General features: G+C 39.3%; 1 protein-coding gene across 2 annotated transcripts; it reads left to right on the top strand.

Annotated features, from left to right (window-relative positions):
- Positions 1 to 1,879: 1,879 nt before the first annotated feature.
- ncmap (non-compact myelin associated protein) lies at positions 1,880 to 16,137 on the top strand. 2 transcript variants are annotated; one of them, XR_011784528.2, is made up of 5 exons: positions 1,880 to 2,407; positions 12,752 to 12,861; positions 13,677 to 13,761; positions 14,372 to 15,135; positions 15,179 to 16,137. XR_011784528.2 is itself a non-coding variant. In XM_071896870.2 (4 exons), exons 2-4 carry the CDS (start codon positions 12,765 to 12,767, stop codon positions 14,652 to 14,654), a joined length of 465 nt encoding a protein of 154 aa, XP_071752971.1. In that variant the 5' UTR covers positions 1,880 to 2,407; positions 12,752 to 12,764; the 3' UTR covers positions 14,655 to 16,137. The 2 variants fall into 2 exon arrangements, 1 of the variants encoding a protein (XP_071752971.1); XM_071896870.2 differs by having other exon boundaries at positions 14,372 to 16,137.
- Positions 16,138 to 16,404: the final 267 nt, after the last annotated feature.

Genomic DNA, 16,404 nt, shown 5'->3' on the forward strand with positions numbered 1-16,404 from the left:
TGTGTGTGCGCACCTAAGGGGAACAGATCAGGTTAACGTGGCCCTGATGGGCGCTAATGGGGCCAGTACCTCCAGATTCCTTAAAGGCACTCTCCAAAATTACAGTGCTAACAAAGCTAAGAAATGTTTCAATTGCTCAGGAATCTTAAGTGATGCATTAGCGCTGCGATGACAAGGATATATTCACGTTTTGTAAAATGACTCCTGGATATTGCCCTAAAACATACTCATCATAACATTAGTGTATAATAGATTTATTCTGACTCATGCACTCATGTACTTCTGCCTTTAAATGCATGTCTCCTAATGCAATAATGATAAGGACAGATGAATATGTTTGTTTTTTGCCTAGAAAATATATGAAAATGTTGTATATTGTCAGGATAAGTCAGGATACGATCTGTTGTACTATCTTTTGAGATGAACCAATCAGGTTGCAATCAATAGCATAGTTCTTAACATATTTCAAGAGCAACTAAACATTTGTAGGTCACACAAAATTATCACATTCTGAGAAATCTTAGATAATAGATAGGTCTTTTGAAGACAAGTAATGTTGATTCACTCATTTCAGTCTTAAAAAACAATAAGTGATTAAAGCATTATGAACCACCAGTCCCTTAACAAATTCTACATTGTTTGCACTGTTTGAGCAGGAGTTAAACCGACACAGTGGCAGATGCCATTTTGAAAGATGCATTCTTCTCATATGTCTGTGAAATCTGATCCAGAGTTTCCGAAGTGTTTTTATGTAATGGTCCAAAAAAGGTCTTCCACGAGTGAAAGTAGGGATATAGGGATACCGGGATTGTGCGAGCAGGCAGGCAGTAAACAGCGCTTTCAGCCCATTTGGGAGAAGCAGAACAATGTGTGTCTGCCTAAATGAAGTTGAGTTACACTTTCTCACAAAGGCGCAACACTGACTTGCTTTATAGTCATGGGCACCACCTAGCCCTTGGAGGTAACATGAGGCTCGCTCCTGACGACTTGCTGGCACTGGTTGGGAAAAGACTACTATGGCAGGTGTGTTATAGGAGCTAGCAGAGTGGAGGCAGAGCCAGGCAGAGAGTTAGACAGCTGGACAGACAGGCAGACTGACAGACAAATTATTTAAACATTTTTCCTATTCAGTAGGCAGCTTTCACACAAATCTTGCCAAGTGCTTGAAAGGTGCTATTTGTCTTATAATAGACCATCTCCCTCCAGGTGATGGAAATGGCTATTTCAAAAAAGAAAAAAAAAAGGAAAGAAAAGGAGGCAATTACATATCTGTTCTGCCAACACACCCTGTGCCCTTTGGACAAGTATAGTAATTCACATAGTTAATTTCCAACTAGACACACAAGAGTTCACACAGAAGATTAATGGAATTGTGATAACATCTTTGAACACCACATATCTACACATGCATGCAAACTTGCGCGTGCACACACACACACACACACACACACACACACACACGCACACAGTGGATTTGCATACATGTAGTGCTGTTGTTCTCTGTAAATGACAAGTAATGGTTTTTTTTTCATCCCCCATGACACACAGACAAAAAGACAGACAGACAGACACACACACACACACACACACACACACACACACACACATATGCATGCACAGGTGCGCACAGAGCCACTCCCTCCAAGAGTATAGGCTACACACTGAAATTTAATACTTGTGGTGTTGCTGTTATTTAAGCTCTCTTTAAATGAGAAGTAATGGTTTTTTTTCATCCTCCATGACAAATACACAATCACACACACACACACACACACACACACACACACAGGTCCACACCGAGCCACACCCTCTGTAGTGCGTGTGACACATCCTGGGGATGCGAGCCAGTCTGATCTGAGAGGCGGTAGTCATGGTGAGAGCAGAGCAGAAAAGTATGGAGAGGAGTTTTTGATCAGCGGCCGCGGCACGCCTAGGGGCCAGGCGGAAGGACCTGAAAAACCAGCTGCCTGGGAGTATTACACTCAGCGAGGAGCAGCTTGGGAGCAACGAGTGAGCAAGCGTGGAGCCTATCCTCCTCCTCCTCCTCCTCCTCCTCCTCCTCCTCCTCCTCCTCTCACACACACTCTGATTCCCACAGAAACCAGACAGACACATCTCTGCTTTGTTTTTAATCTCTTTTGTATCTGTTTTGTGACCGTCTCGCCTCTGTCTCTGCACCTGTGGGACTGCCACTTCAGGAGCGGCTGGGACTTATTCCTCACTTGGAGCAGCACACTCTTCTTCTAGCCTCGTCTCCCCTCCCCAGCTTCACACCTGGTGTGACTGTCAGCCCTCGTAAGGTGGACTATGCCCCCCTCAGTCAGCTGAGGGAGGGGGCCAGGCGCTGCTCAGGCTCCCACCTGGAGAAGGCTGGGGCTTAATCAAAGAGGAGACGCTTGACAGTTTGGTAAGTAACAAGGCTGATCAATGTTTTCGACTCCTTTTTCTTGATAATTTTGAAATTATGTTCATCCGTACGGTGTCTCTTGAAGTTGGGAGTGAGTTTTCAGTGAGTGGGTTATGTCAATCTTTTCTGTGTGTACTTGTGTGTGCCTGTGTGTGCACTGTGATTATGCTTGTGCGTGTGTGTGCGTGTGTGTGTGTGTGAAGCGGGGGCTCTCCCAGACAACATGGCGAGACAACAGGTGAGTCTCAGGTGAAAGGGAATAGCTCACATTCCAAAGAGCGCTTGGATTTAGAAATCTACCGTTACTGTTGTACCGGTGAAACGACACAGATTAATGTGTTGTGACAATCCAACTCACTTTCTGACATTATCTGGCAGTCTATCTGCTATTGTTACGTTATGAGGGAACAGCAGCACTTATCATTTCATCGGTTGCTAATAGGAAAATATAGGAAAATGTGACTGTATGCATGTGAAATGGGTTTGTCCCTCGGCTGTCTGTGTGATACTGCTGGGTTGATTCACCACTCACCACTGTTAGTTTCCATGAGTGTATAATGTATAATCCAGTGACATGTACAGTATGATGCAATATTTACTTTAATAATTGCATGATAAGTACTCAACTTAACTCAGCAGAGACTTGCTGATATTATGTGTGGCTTTGTTTAGGTTTCTATTAGACATTACCTCTTAAATCTGTAATGGATGCACAGAGGAAATCTATCTAATTTGTTTCTGTTGTAATTTATCATTTAATTTCATCAGTTTGTTTTGTTTGCGTAGTTCTAAGAATAGATGGGTTACCTGTTCTTCTAGTGTGTGTGGCTCATCTCTGCTTACTAGATAGGCCTACAGTGATTTCTGTAAAGGTCAGTGACTATGTTTACATACAAGCTGCAACTGGATTATCTGCCCAACTTGACTGCTGCACTGGATCACACTGAAGTTTCAGTGGGGATGGAGCCAGTTAGTAGGTCACTTTAGTTTGGACGATGATTCACAATAATTTTAGTTAATTTAGGTTGATGAGGTTGTTCCTATTAACAGTTTATTAAGCTGAATGTAAACAGAGTCAGTGATTTTGTTTATATGCAGGCTGCAACTGCTTCACCACTATCCAACCCTAGTTGGAAAGTTGCATTGGATTGGCTGCTTTAACGTGAGAAAGAAACTTATCTCCTGACTGACGTTGTGTATGATAAGCACAGTCTGATTGTATGTACTTTCTGTGGTTATCCCTTACCATTTTTAACTCTGATAAGCACTGTTTGAAAATAGGCTTTTCTAACCTTAGGCACACATATCATGAGCAAAAATGTTATCAGAATAAGTTGAGACTGAAGTTGCATATTGAAAAAGTTTATGCAAGAGGGTTTAAATTTACACAGTTTGTCTGAATCATGGAAATTATGCAATATTTTAGAAAGCTAATCATCAGCAGAAATCTTTATAATCCAATACTGATTAGAATTTTGGGGCTTGTGTGCAAGTGCACACTGGAGCAGACTGAGATGCTAATATTAGATTAATGTCTAATGTAATGTAATGAAAAGGCTCTTCAGAAGGAAACCCATCTCTACCAAAATGTCAGTTTCATTGGGACCAATCTGGTCTACTTTAGTCTGACTAACATGTTTATAAGAGATCATTTTATTTGGAATAAGGGTAAATTAGTCCTATGATTTGATTAGTATGCTCATGTGAAATTTGCCACTGACTACTTTTGCATAATGTTTTAATAATAATCCATCAAGAGGACTAATTTGCTCTCAAATAAGCTCACACAAGCATCAGTAGTCTGATTGGGTCTAGTCCAATCAAAATTTCAACCCAGATAAAATCAAACAGGTTTCCCTTATGAAAATATGTTCAGTAGGAGAATATTGGGCTTATATTAGTCATGTAAATGCCTAATTACATGACTTCACTCCAATTCACTCCAATCCTCATGCCAAATATGGTGTCAATATTTTTTAGCAGATTTCTTCACTTGACTGACATTGATTTTCCCTTAAGTAAAAATTGATGTTTAATCCCTCTGATCACTGTAAATAACACACAAAACTTTTCACAACGTCACATTTTGATGTTTTCCCATGTAATGCAGTTGCAGTCTTGTTTCAAATGATAGGTGGAAAGTGTTCAGAGAGAGCGTAACTTTCTCATGCATATCAACACTATATCTGACTATCTTAGTTGCATTAAGTAGAGATATAGTAATGTGAATGTTGTCACTGTGTTCATATCTTAATGATAAATTGAACTGATTTGATTGGTCTGATACTCGAGACGAAACCTTCCACTTTCAGTTCACATCAGTTTTGTTGCCAACTTCCAACTTGGTCACAGGGTCAGTTTAAACTCTGAATGGATCAGTCAGTGCCTTTCTGAAAAGTCTTAACTAGAATAATGACTTGCTTGTGACATCACATCACAAGACTGCTATGCATTTATTTTTGTTGCCTTTCTATAAATATCCCTTTGTCATGTCTTTCAAAACCCTGCGAACAATACATTTTGAGTTGAGAAGCTATTGTGCAAGAGTACCCTCATTAACAAAGCGATTTCCTTTTTCCTCCTTAAGCCTATGATGCATTAATTGAAATATTTGGTCTTACTTGTTTAAAAAAGTAATCCTTTTTCCTGTCTCACTTGTATTGAGGTGATCGTTTGCTGATGGTGAGACACAAAGCATTAAAAGAGTCTGAATGAGGAAAGATTTAAATGTCAGTTGGGTGAACTGCAATGGAAAGAGTGCATTAAGTAAGATTTTTACTGTCCTATAGCACAAAAAAAAAACATAATTTGCGAGAGTTTGATCAGGTTATTGATCAGTACCAATGGCTCAACGATTACTTCACCAGGCACTGAGGTTTCGAGCTTTCTAAACTCACTTTCCAGCCTGTACTGTTTTGTTTCTGTTGGATCTCTGCTCTAATTAGCTACCTTACTCGTCTCTATTGCGATAATGTGTCTACTATTTATGTCAATTACACGCCATCGTGCGCCGTGCCAGAGGCTTGTCGATGTTGCAGTTTGGTCACTGTTAGAGGTCGATAAAAGTCATAGTTCGGTTAATGCCCCTTTAATGTGACACAAATGGAAAAGAACTGGTGCAGTAAAGGTTGATGTGACTTGGTACTGACGACTTGAGGCTGCATGCCTGCTCTTCTATGGAGAGCAGAACTAATAGCTTCACCTGTGTCTTATTAACCTGTGGGCTGGCTCACACCGAGTGCTTAAATATTGACTCAGACCGTCATTTGATGAAGGTCACGCTTTGAACGTGTTTATGAATGTGTGTAGAGACAAGGTTATACTCACTTTGCATCTGTGTGTGTGTGTGTGTGTGTGTGTGTGTGCGCACCCCCGCACAAACGTGTAGAGGGGAAAAAGTCTAGCCAGTCAACAAGTTTGTCTGGCTTTTTCTCATATAAAAAGAGGAAACCAAATTGTTCCTGTTCTGCGTTGAGAGTCCATCCTCTGAACAGACCAATAAATGATTTGTTTGCTGAGGGGGGAAGAGAGGATATTGAATCTGCAGTGTAAGTGAATAGCTGCGATTTGTGGAACAACACACAAACCATTATTACAGCAAAGAAAAGGCCGGCCAGTGAGGAAGTGGATAATGAGGGAAGAGCAAATGTAATCTGATTATTTTCAGTTGCAGATTGCTTTCCCTTCAAAATCTATAGTTAAATGGAAAAAATAATCTACACCCATGATTATCTGTAATTTCAAATTGAGTAAAATGATGTTTGTGGGTTGGTGTGTATCTTGCACTGAAAAAGCCTTTTCCCCTTTAAACATGTTTCAGAGTAATCTAACAAGCAATCAGCTGACTTACTAATTGCACCACAAAATACACAGTAATTCTGATTACTGTGTAGCATACTCTCAGTAACTGTACGATATGCAGGTGGCCATCCATAGGGAAAACATATATTTTGTGGTAAAGTAGGAAGTCATTCACAAGACATGCTATCATGCTATCATGTAAATTTAATTGAATATATAGAGCTAGTGTAGTCGCACCAACCTCTTCTCTGAGATATGGAGTTGGAGAGCTACAACTGATGCACATCCTTGCAACTAAACAAATATAAAGTCTATACCGTCCCTCAGGTCAGCACATTGACAATGGTATAACCCATTAACTGTCAATATCCTTGTCTTCTTATTAGTCTTAGTAACAATAACAGCATGTATCACAAGTGCTCTGTCCTGATAAAGGCCAGTACAAATCGTTTTGCGCTGGCTGGGTCAGTTTTTGTACGGAGAGAGCAGTGCTGCCCTCTGCAGACGCAGCGCTACCTTTGGTATCACATATCACGTAACGCTCAAAATTTTGCTATATGCTCAAAGTTCACATTATTTGACCTTTGAGCCTGTTTGCAGCTGACCTTTCCAGTCAGATTACAGCATTATGTGATGCATCGATGCACAAAGACGGAGGAGAAACTCATCTCGGCTTCCAGAATTGTACGATACATCATTAATTAGAGTTGAAAATAAACTCTCCTAGTCTACATTAATATTTTCTGTTAACACATTTTAGACTCTCTATGCCTTCCACGCAATGCATGCTGGGATAGGCTCTGGGGACTCTTAGTGGGAATAAGCGAGTACAGGAAATTTATGAACAAATAAACATTTTATACTCATTGCCACTTTATATATACATACATATATGGCATCTTTGTGTGAACATTAACCCAAACAGTAAATAAACTGCACATTCCTTCAAGAGACATGATCCAGTCCATGTGCGCACTGATAGGTAAAGGAGGAACAAGTAACGTTAATGGATGTGCAAGTATTGTACTGGTTAGATTAAACTTTTCCAAAATTACTAAAGGTATAAAATAACGGTGTACAAAGACAATTTGTTTTTTTTACCTGATGTAAAACTCAAGTAATCAAAAGCCTGATTCAACTAAACTAAAACAAGTAAATCTATATTATATATCTTATATTATGCTAAGTAAACTAAATAAATCAGTGCTAAATTAACTAAATTCAGCCAATTACGGCAAGTGGGTGAAATCAGCTTGAAACTTGCTGAATACACATTTTATTAAATTGTGGGCAGGTGTTGATTTGTTCACAGGAATTGTGATATTGTGTAATGAAAATGAGCGTATGAATTTACCAAAACAAGAGAACAAAATTGTGCTCTAAAAAAAATCAATACGAGAGCACAAAGTCCACCTTGTGCGCATACAGTAGCATCTCGTGCCCTAGATGTGGCCTTGACATGTAATTTTTTTTTTCACATCCACTCCTGGTCTCCATAGTGCCAAATTACATTTATGTTTGTTTTTAAATCGAATGTGACATTTAGCCCGTTACTCCCCAGCCCTTTATATGTTCATGTTTACATTTAAACAATTGACTGGTCCCTACAAATTCAGATAAAAGTCTAATATAGTTGTCACCTAAAGAAATAGACATCACTTAATGCCGTATTGTTGGTTACATTGCCTAGCCAACGTCAATAGGACATTCCCTATTACGTGCGTTAGCAACCCATATACAGCATGTGATCAATTATCCACTTATCAAAAGCTGTCACCTCTGCAAATAGCAAATATGATATATGTGTCATTACTAATCTCTATGGCTTAATAGTATGTCAACACTGGGGAGAATTGGTTGTGCAATATTTGCTGTTGAACAGGAAGCTGGATAAGACAGTACAATATACGTGAGCATGGAGTCCCAGAGTCAAGCCAGTGCTGTCAGCCTCTAATTCACAGTTTGCAAATTTTCTATTAGGATAAGTCAAAATCCAAGTTTGAGGATCAGTTCATACAAAACCTATCAAAGTTAAAGGTTATTAAAGGTTATTCGTCAGTGTCAGTAGGTTTCATAGGTGATGCTTGTCAAATGTATGACGTCGTAAATCGACGAAGCTTCCAGAATATGTGAGTGGAGGGGAATTACCCTCCATTAATGGTTGAGGCTTTGTGGATACGGATGTAGAAAACCACCAACAAGCCACTGTAGTCGTCCTTATTTCAAATGCTGAGACGCAAGGCCTGGATCCATGCCTCCGACAATCCACCTTGGAACCAGATCAGCAGTTATATCATCCAAGAGTGAGCCTGGAAGAGAAATCTAGACGCATAACCTCTCTGTGAACTTTTATGAGTGTAAATAGGGAGGACCAGGGAAACGCTGATCCTGAGCCAGTTTCTGTTCTCCATCTCTCCTGGTTTAGCTGGAATTTATACCCAACAGACTGGTCCTGGACAAGCAATTAATAATATTTAGCTTTTCTTAACAAACTTACAAAGTCCTGCAAAATAAACGTAGCAAACTTAACATACTGACAATCAGCTATTATTTAAGATTAATTAAGAAATGATGTAAGGCGTGGGGGGTTGCTGGTCTTTGACAAGGAATTTAGGCGCTGTCTATAGCAGAAAATTATGAAGTGTGTGTGAGAGGGAAGAGAAAGCGAGCCAGTGTGTTCATCAACAGCCAGGTGTCCTAAGTCACTGAGCCCCTACCTGCTCATTCATTGTAAATGGCTCTTTGTAAGAGCGTCAGCTAAGTGGATAAAATGTAACAGGGGAGTTCATAATATTGAATTCAGCATTGTGTCAGCTTTTTAATTCAGTTTGAAAAACATGTTGTGAACAGCGAAGGAAGAGCTATGTGTTTCATTTCTTCCTTTTTTTTATATATATATATAACAATGTCTCAGCAAGGTAATGGCTGTGAGAGTGATTGCAGTCCGATGTGTTTGAACAACCTCTCATTACAACAATCAGTGGTTTTGTGACGTACTGAAGTAAAGTTAGCTGATTCACTCTGCACTCTTACACACTGTATCACTTTTCCTGCAAAAACCTTGTAACTCCAATCTTGGTTTTCATTCCATGCCCCTCTATAGTTTGAGAAAATTCTACCACCCCATGGTCTTATGAAACCCTTTCAAAACCCACTGGATAAAATAAATAATGCAACGCCATAATCTTAAAATAACGCTGTTTGTCTTTGTTAGTGAAAAGTTGACATTTTGGATTTGTGACTCAACTGCAAAGAGTCTATTGTGTTTTCATGGTCTGTCGGTGTAATCATAATTGACAGCAACTAACAACACTTTCAGGGATCAGTGTGTTTTTGAACAGAAAACCCAGATTCATTCATATGCAGAGTCAACATTATGCACATCGAAATCTACCATGTACACACACACACATATGGATGTAATGAAGTGAGGGGCTTATTACTACACAGCTCACCGAAGCCACAGCCTATCCTGTTAGCATGGAAATTTCAATTGATGTTCTGAAATTGAATGTTTTGCATATTTTATGGTGAATTTGAATAGAATCAATTGGACAATCAATGGTAGCTCAGTTATTTTTTGTTTCTCAGTACTTCTCTCTCTACATTTTGTCTGTTTGTTTGTGTGCAAGGCAGCAAGATTGAGAGGAAGAGGAGAAAGACAGCGAGGGGTTGGTTGTGTGTGTGAATGGGTGTGTATTTGTGTGTGCACATGCACAACAACATGCAGTTGTACTGAGGCTGCTCTTCCGTGTACCAGGGTTTTAAGCTTTTTATAGCCAATGCAAATTTTGTTCTCTTTTGAAGCACCTGTTCTGATTGTTCTGCTGTGCTTCACTCCCAGCAGACTCAGTGCAATGTCTGACTAACTCGTAGGTTAAGTGTACTCAGTGTTTTAATGCTAGCGATGCCTGCTTTTTCGTCCTCCATCTCCTGTAATTAAAAAGTTTTGTTCCAAAATGAAATGTCCACATTTGAAAATTGTGAAACCTAGTTTTCTGACAAAATGATTGATAACAAAAAAAAATAAAACAAATCATGGTACTTTGTGAAGGTTAGTTCAATATTTAGTAGTTTAATATTTAGTTCAATAGTTATTTATAACTAACCTATATTTAATTATATTTAAATATAAACTTTAAGTAATTGTTTTATAGTATTTTGGAATAGAGCTTGTCAATGTTTGTATCTTTAGTTAATGATAGAAATTATCAGTGCATTGATTTGGCTCAATAAAAGACAAACTAGTCTTGGTGGATGACTTTATGATTACCCAATAATAAACCCCCACCAAGTGCTAACTGATAGACAAAGTCAAATCAGAAACAAATAGTAAAATCAGCCCAGAAAGTGATTAGACCTCACATATTTAAAAAATAAATAAGATTAACCAAAAGATCTAGAAAAGCTTGAAGAACAATATGGGTTTGGATACAATCCACCTGTATTCCTCTGTGTTCTTGGATGCCAAGTCGGGTGAATCATTAAAGATTGAATGATGGAACGTGAAACACATGATGCATTGTCTAATTAAAGACCAAATGTCTGAGTCATACTATGAATGACACAGTGACGATGTCATCTACTCCTTGTTTTACGTTATACTAGATGAAGAGTCGATGAGGAACTCCCATGATGACGCTGGTCCTTCCTTCTGGTGCCGTAGATGTGTTTATCTGTGGGAACTGAAGTGCAAATTATATATCTCTACAACCCAAGCTCAGTGGAAATTGCTGCAATAAACCTGTCAAATAATAATTTTGTATTGTTATTTTACTTAACAAAAACAAAGCATCTTCAGGTATACATTCTACAAGTGAGTTTTGGGTGAATTTATATCTCAGAGCAAGTGATGGTGTGTAATCCCAGTGTTGTGAAGTCATGCTGCTTTTTAACAGCAAGCCAAAAGCACAGGGAAGTATCCCTTACAGGGACGGCCCTCACCTGCAGCTTTGTGTGGATTGTTTCCTGAATAGTAGCAGTAATCCTCTTAAATGACGGAGGATCTCGGTGTGACACATGAGAATTGCAACACAATAGACACGATGAAGATCAAGATCATGATAAATTAAGATCAATAAGAAAATCCCTGTCAGGTAAGATAGCCGCCCAGGTAGACCGCCTGAGGCTACTGTGTATAGAAACAATATGGATTGTTGATGGAAAAAATGCATTGGAATATCAGCTATATATTGATGAATCATGATCAAAATGCAATGCCAAAGTCACATCAATACATCTTGTCATTTTACTATAACACATCACATTAAGAGACAAGTAGGTTAACATAAAATGTTCCATCATAGGCATGAGCTGAACAGAATGATTCACCCTGAGAGAGAGTGGGCTGCCTAATCCCCTCAGTGATTCTGCTGTATTGAGACAGTAGCACAGCTGAAAAGGAGACAGCGTAGTCTCTGATGGGATTTATTCCTAGACCATCAGGAGTACATGTGGTTAGAGGTGGAGATCTTCACACTGCACCATCTGTGGACAGTTTCTCCCTTTTAAAACTTAACAGGGGAGGCAGAACATTTTTAATTGCTTAAATCCTCTCAGACAGTCGAAATGTAGAGCATGGATTCCAAAGTTAACTCTAACAAAAAGTCTTGGATAATGAGATGATGATTTAAAGGGTGTGATTTTTTCAATGATGGTGATTGATTATGAGATGACTTCATGTTGAATGCCAAAAAAAAAAACCATCTACGCTCTGCTGCACTGTAACATACTTGTCTGTACATCGTTTCTAGTTGTGGTGGTTCTAGGTCATCAATCTATTTGACGATAACGCTTATAGAAAGAAAATGTAATGCTTTAGCATACATTAGAATGATGTATGAGCATGTTGTGTGATCTTAAAGCCAGGGTATAAGGGGTAAACACAGCATTGTTCAATCATCTGTCAGTCATGTCATTTCAGTCTGTCATAAGTCAATCTCGCAGGTGAGAGCCTGTTTCTCGTCGCACATTGATGTGTAAAATAAGCAACTGCATGTTATCCAGTCTGCTAAACAAAGCTGTTTTGTTCTGTGTGTTGTATTAACTGTATTAGCTGGATTAACAGCCCATTACAGGTTTTTGAGCTGTACTTTGAAACATGAAATAGATGATCTGCCAGTACGTCACTATGTTAGTCTGAAACTGACGTAAGAGGCAAAAGGCAGCCCTTTATCTTTCCACACTGTTTTGTCTGCAATCATCTGGTGGTAAAATACACAGTCCGATACATGATAACATTTTAGTGAATATTTGAAGATCCTCATAATACATGCTTCCACTCCGTCAACTATGCCAGCTATAAGTGTTATCTTAATATCTTGATATCTCTCCTTCCACCTTCTCTTCCTTTCTCTACCTTCCCCAAATGTCATATAGGCGTTAGTATGATTGAAGTGTGGCAAAAATTCTAGTTCTGTGTTCTAGTTAACTGGCTTGTTTTACCCTTGTATGTTATTATCCTCACAAAAGCGTGTGTTATGGAGTCATGGTTTGAGAGAGTGTTTACTTGACTAAATGTGATGTTTTGTTCTGTCTGTGCAGGTTATTGCTGAAGATGCAAGCTTCAACTGTCTCACCTGTGACCAACTTCACTACAGTATCCTCAAACACAACCGCCACCACCAAGTCCAAGGAGCAAATACTCATCCAGAGTAAGCATACCGGAAGCCACCTGTGTGTGTATGTGTGTGTGTGTGTGTGTGTGTGTATGTGTGTGTGTATGAGTATGTGTGTGTGCTCGAATGTCCACATTGCGTTCATGCCTATGCTTGAGAATGAGGTATTTGTTGCCCACAGCATCAGATGTTAGAATGCCCCCTATGGAAGTTCACATCAAAAAGATACGATGCCTAGAGTTAAGATAAGCAATGGCTTATAAATAACAACCCATTGCGTCATGCAGTCTAATCTAGATGGTTTATAAGGGAGCGGCACCCATGCAGAAACATTTGCTAAATTCTGCATGTATCCGATTGACGACATTGTTGAGATACTACACACTTTGGAAGACACACAGAATACAGTGTATCACATGGGCCAGGGGGAATTTGTAAAATGCAAATACTAAAATGGACTACAACACTGAAAATAACCTTTCAAAATGTCCCGCCCCCATCCTCTACAGATTCACTGAGATGTGCTTTTGCTGTAAGAATCTAGAGTTCAATGTCAGTTTATTGTTTTTACCGATGCAACTGCAATTAATAGGAAACATTCGCTAAGTTCTGTATGTGTGTGTGTGTGTGTGTGTGTGTGTGTGTGTGCGTGAGTGTCGCTACTGTTAAGGTACTACACACTCTGAAGGATACACAAAACAAAGTGTATCACATGGGCCAGAGGGAATGTGTAAAATGCAAATACTAGAATGAAAGCAACACTGAAAATAACCTTTCAAAACGTCCCACCCCCATTCTCTCTCTCTCTTTCTCTCTCTCTCTCTCTCTCTTTGTCTCTCTTGCTCTCTCAGGTTCTGGGGCTATGATTGCTGTCATCGTTATAGGTATCATCATCATTCTCACCATTCTACTGATCATCTTGAAGACATACAACAGGTCAGGCGACATTCCTTTAAGACAGGCCAATTCCTACTGTTGCTGTGGTTCACAAGTCCAAGCCACGGAAAACAAACATTGCTGCTATTTTTATACAGTTGATGGTGGATCAGACGCTTTGTGCTTTTGTTCTGTCAGATGTCTGTGAAATAAAATACATTTTGTTTGTTATTATCATCATAATGTCATTTCATTAAGGCTTATTGAACATCTTTATGGCTTAGTGACCTTATGATGGGTGAGGGGTCGAGTTCAAATTTAAATAAAAAACAAATATCTATCATATTTGTATTCAGAATTACGGAGGACAATTAGGGCCACATGTGAAAAATGTATTTAAATTCTGAGATTTATTCTCAGAATTCTGACTTTAATCTCAGAATTCTGACTTTAAGCTCAGAATTCTGACTTAGATCTCAGAGTTCTGTCTTTAAGCTCAGAATTCTGATATTAATCTCAGAACTCAAAAGAAATTTTTCACGTCACCATAATCACAGAATTACCTCCTAACTGATCATTACATTTTAACTTGCAAAATAATATGTCATTGTATATGAATGAAGTCAGAGTTGTTTTTAACATCATGGTAAATCTCTCTCATTGTCACCAGGCGGACCCATGTGTCTCGAGTTCTGGGAGCCAGCGGGGGCTCCAAGGCTCGCCAGAAGAAGATGTCATCCTCCACGGTGCAGAGCGGCATGCCGCTGAGCAACCTGGGGGTCAGCTCCGTGTCGGGCAGCATCACACATTCAAACACAGCCTCGGAGAACGGCTTCCGCCTGCCCAGGGTGGAGCTGAACAGCACGGACACAAACAACATAGAGCAGTTCAGCACTACCAGTGGATCCACTGTAGTCACCGTGCACGATGCTCCGTCACTAGGAAACACATAGCAGCGAGACTGTGGTTTGGTCCTACGAGAGGCTAGTTCAGCTGATGTGCTGCCTTCATCCGAAACCACCTACTGTGTGTACATCTGAGTTCATTTGAGGTTGACTGAATCCTGTGGAAACTCAATCCATGACAATCTCCACCAACTGAGCCACTGCTGGTGACGACATGGAGAACAACAAAAATACACATTATGAACAAAATGGTACCATAAACCAAAAGATGCAGTGGATGGCTTACAGGATGTAGTATGAAATAAAATGGACACTTTTTTTGTGAACATTTTGCTTTTTTGTTTTGACTACAGTCAGTGTTCAGAGTATGAGAGGCCATGGTTCCTTACTGTCTGTACATATTGCAGCTGTTCCATCACTAAAATCATATAACTGGAGAAAATGTCTTCAAGAATGGTAAAGATTCTAATAGGCCCTTTTCACAAACATGGCTGCTGTAAAAAGCTAACTTTCTGTCGCCCATAACTCCGTCTGTAACCACTTATTTTGTGTTTCAACATAACACAATACAGGTGTTGTCACTGACATATCTTTCTGCTTCTGTTGTCAGATGACTGCGCAACTATAAAAAAAGTGATTTGATCGAGGGTCACAAAATGCTAACAGTACAGAAATTACTGTTAGCCTTGGTTAGCCAGTTAGCGTTTTGTGACCCTCGATCAGTTAGGCTACTTGCGCAGTCGTCTGACAACAGAAACAGAAAGATATGTCAATGACAACACCTGTATTGTGTTACACACTATGTTGAAACATAAAATAAGTTATCACAGACAGAAAGTTGGCTTTTTAGCATTGCTGGCAATGGTGAGAACCGAGCTATACCCTGTGGTACAGCAGCCATGTTTGTGAAAAGGGCCTATGGCCAGACATCCTTGGTCTAAAGTGTGTACATTTCTGTATTGAAAAGGTAGAGTTAGAATAAACTGCAGAGGAGACAAAGAGAGTGTGAAGAAGATAACTCAAACCTGTATGTATCCACTTCAGTGGTTACAGCATGTTAATGGTTGCTGGTGCAATGGAGAAAAGTATTTGGAATATAACATATACAGTATATATTGATATTGCATATATATAGTCCTACTGTATTTTTGACCAACTTGTGGAAAATATAGCCTACCAGAATATGGAATGTAATTCTGTTCAGTTTGGTTTATCTTCCACCACACTGTCTTTGTCTTCTGTGTACAGATTCACTGAGATGTGTTTTCGTTTTAAGAATCTCGAATAAAATGTCAGTGTATATTTTTTTACCGTGTAGAATGAAGAGACCACAGAGATATTTTGTGAAGGGTGGAAACTGTTTTGAACTCTTGTAGGAGAGACGGCCCATCACTGTGCTGAAATGAATCCTTTTTAGTTTGACACCAAAGGATTTTGCACTTTATTTTCCTTGCTCCTGCCCTGTATTTTTATTGTTTATTGTTCTTTCAATGAAATGACATGAAAATAAATTTGAATATTTCTAAATGTGGCCAAATTGTGTGTACTTAAGTTTCACAGTTGTACAGAGGAAACCATCACAGGCAACTGGGGAAGATACATTTTAAATCATGGAAAGATACTGACCAAAGGCTGAGAGTAGGTTGTGCAGCAATACTGAAATAAAGAAATAAAAAGAAAAGAAACGAAAGACTATTTGAAGAAGAAAGCCTCACTATCAGAGACAGCAGGTTAGCATTAAGAGGTGACTGTGGTAAAACCGTAGTGTTTTGTTGAATAAAAGCTATTGCGCCCTCAG

This window comes from Centroberyx gerrardi, chromosome 17, assembly GCF_048128805.1.
Source record: "Centroberyx gerrardi isolate f3 chromosome 17, fCenGer3.hap1.cur.20231027, whole genome shotgun sequence".
In the NCBI taxonomy this organism is placed as follows: Eukaryota; Metazoa; Chordata; class Actinopteri; order Beryciformes; family Berycidae; genus Centroberyx; species Centroberyx gerrardi.

What these genes read in the sequence shown, in the direction of transcription:
- ncmap (XM_071896870.2), top strand. Translation starts at nt 12,765, where the DNA reads ATGCAAGCTTCAACTGTCTCACCTGTGACCAACTTCACTACAGTATCC. An exon ending in GGAGCAAATACTCATCCAGA is followed by an intron (nt 12,862 to 13,676) that starts GTAAGCATACCG and finishes TTGCTCTCTCAG; the next exon opens with GTTCTGGGGCTATGATTGCT. An exon ending in ATCTTGAAGACATACAACAG is followed by an intron (nt 13,762 to 14,371) that starts GTCAGGCGACAT and finishes CATTGTCACCAG; the next exon opens with GCGGACCCATGTGTCTCGAG.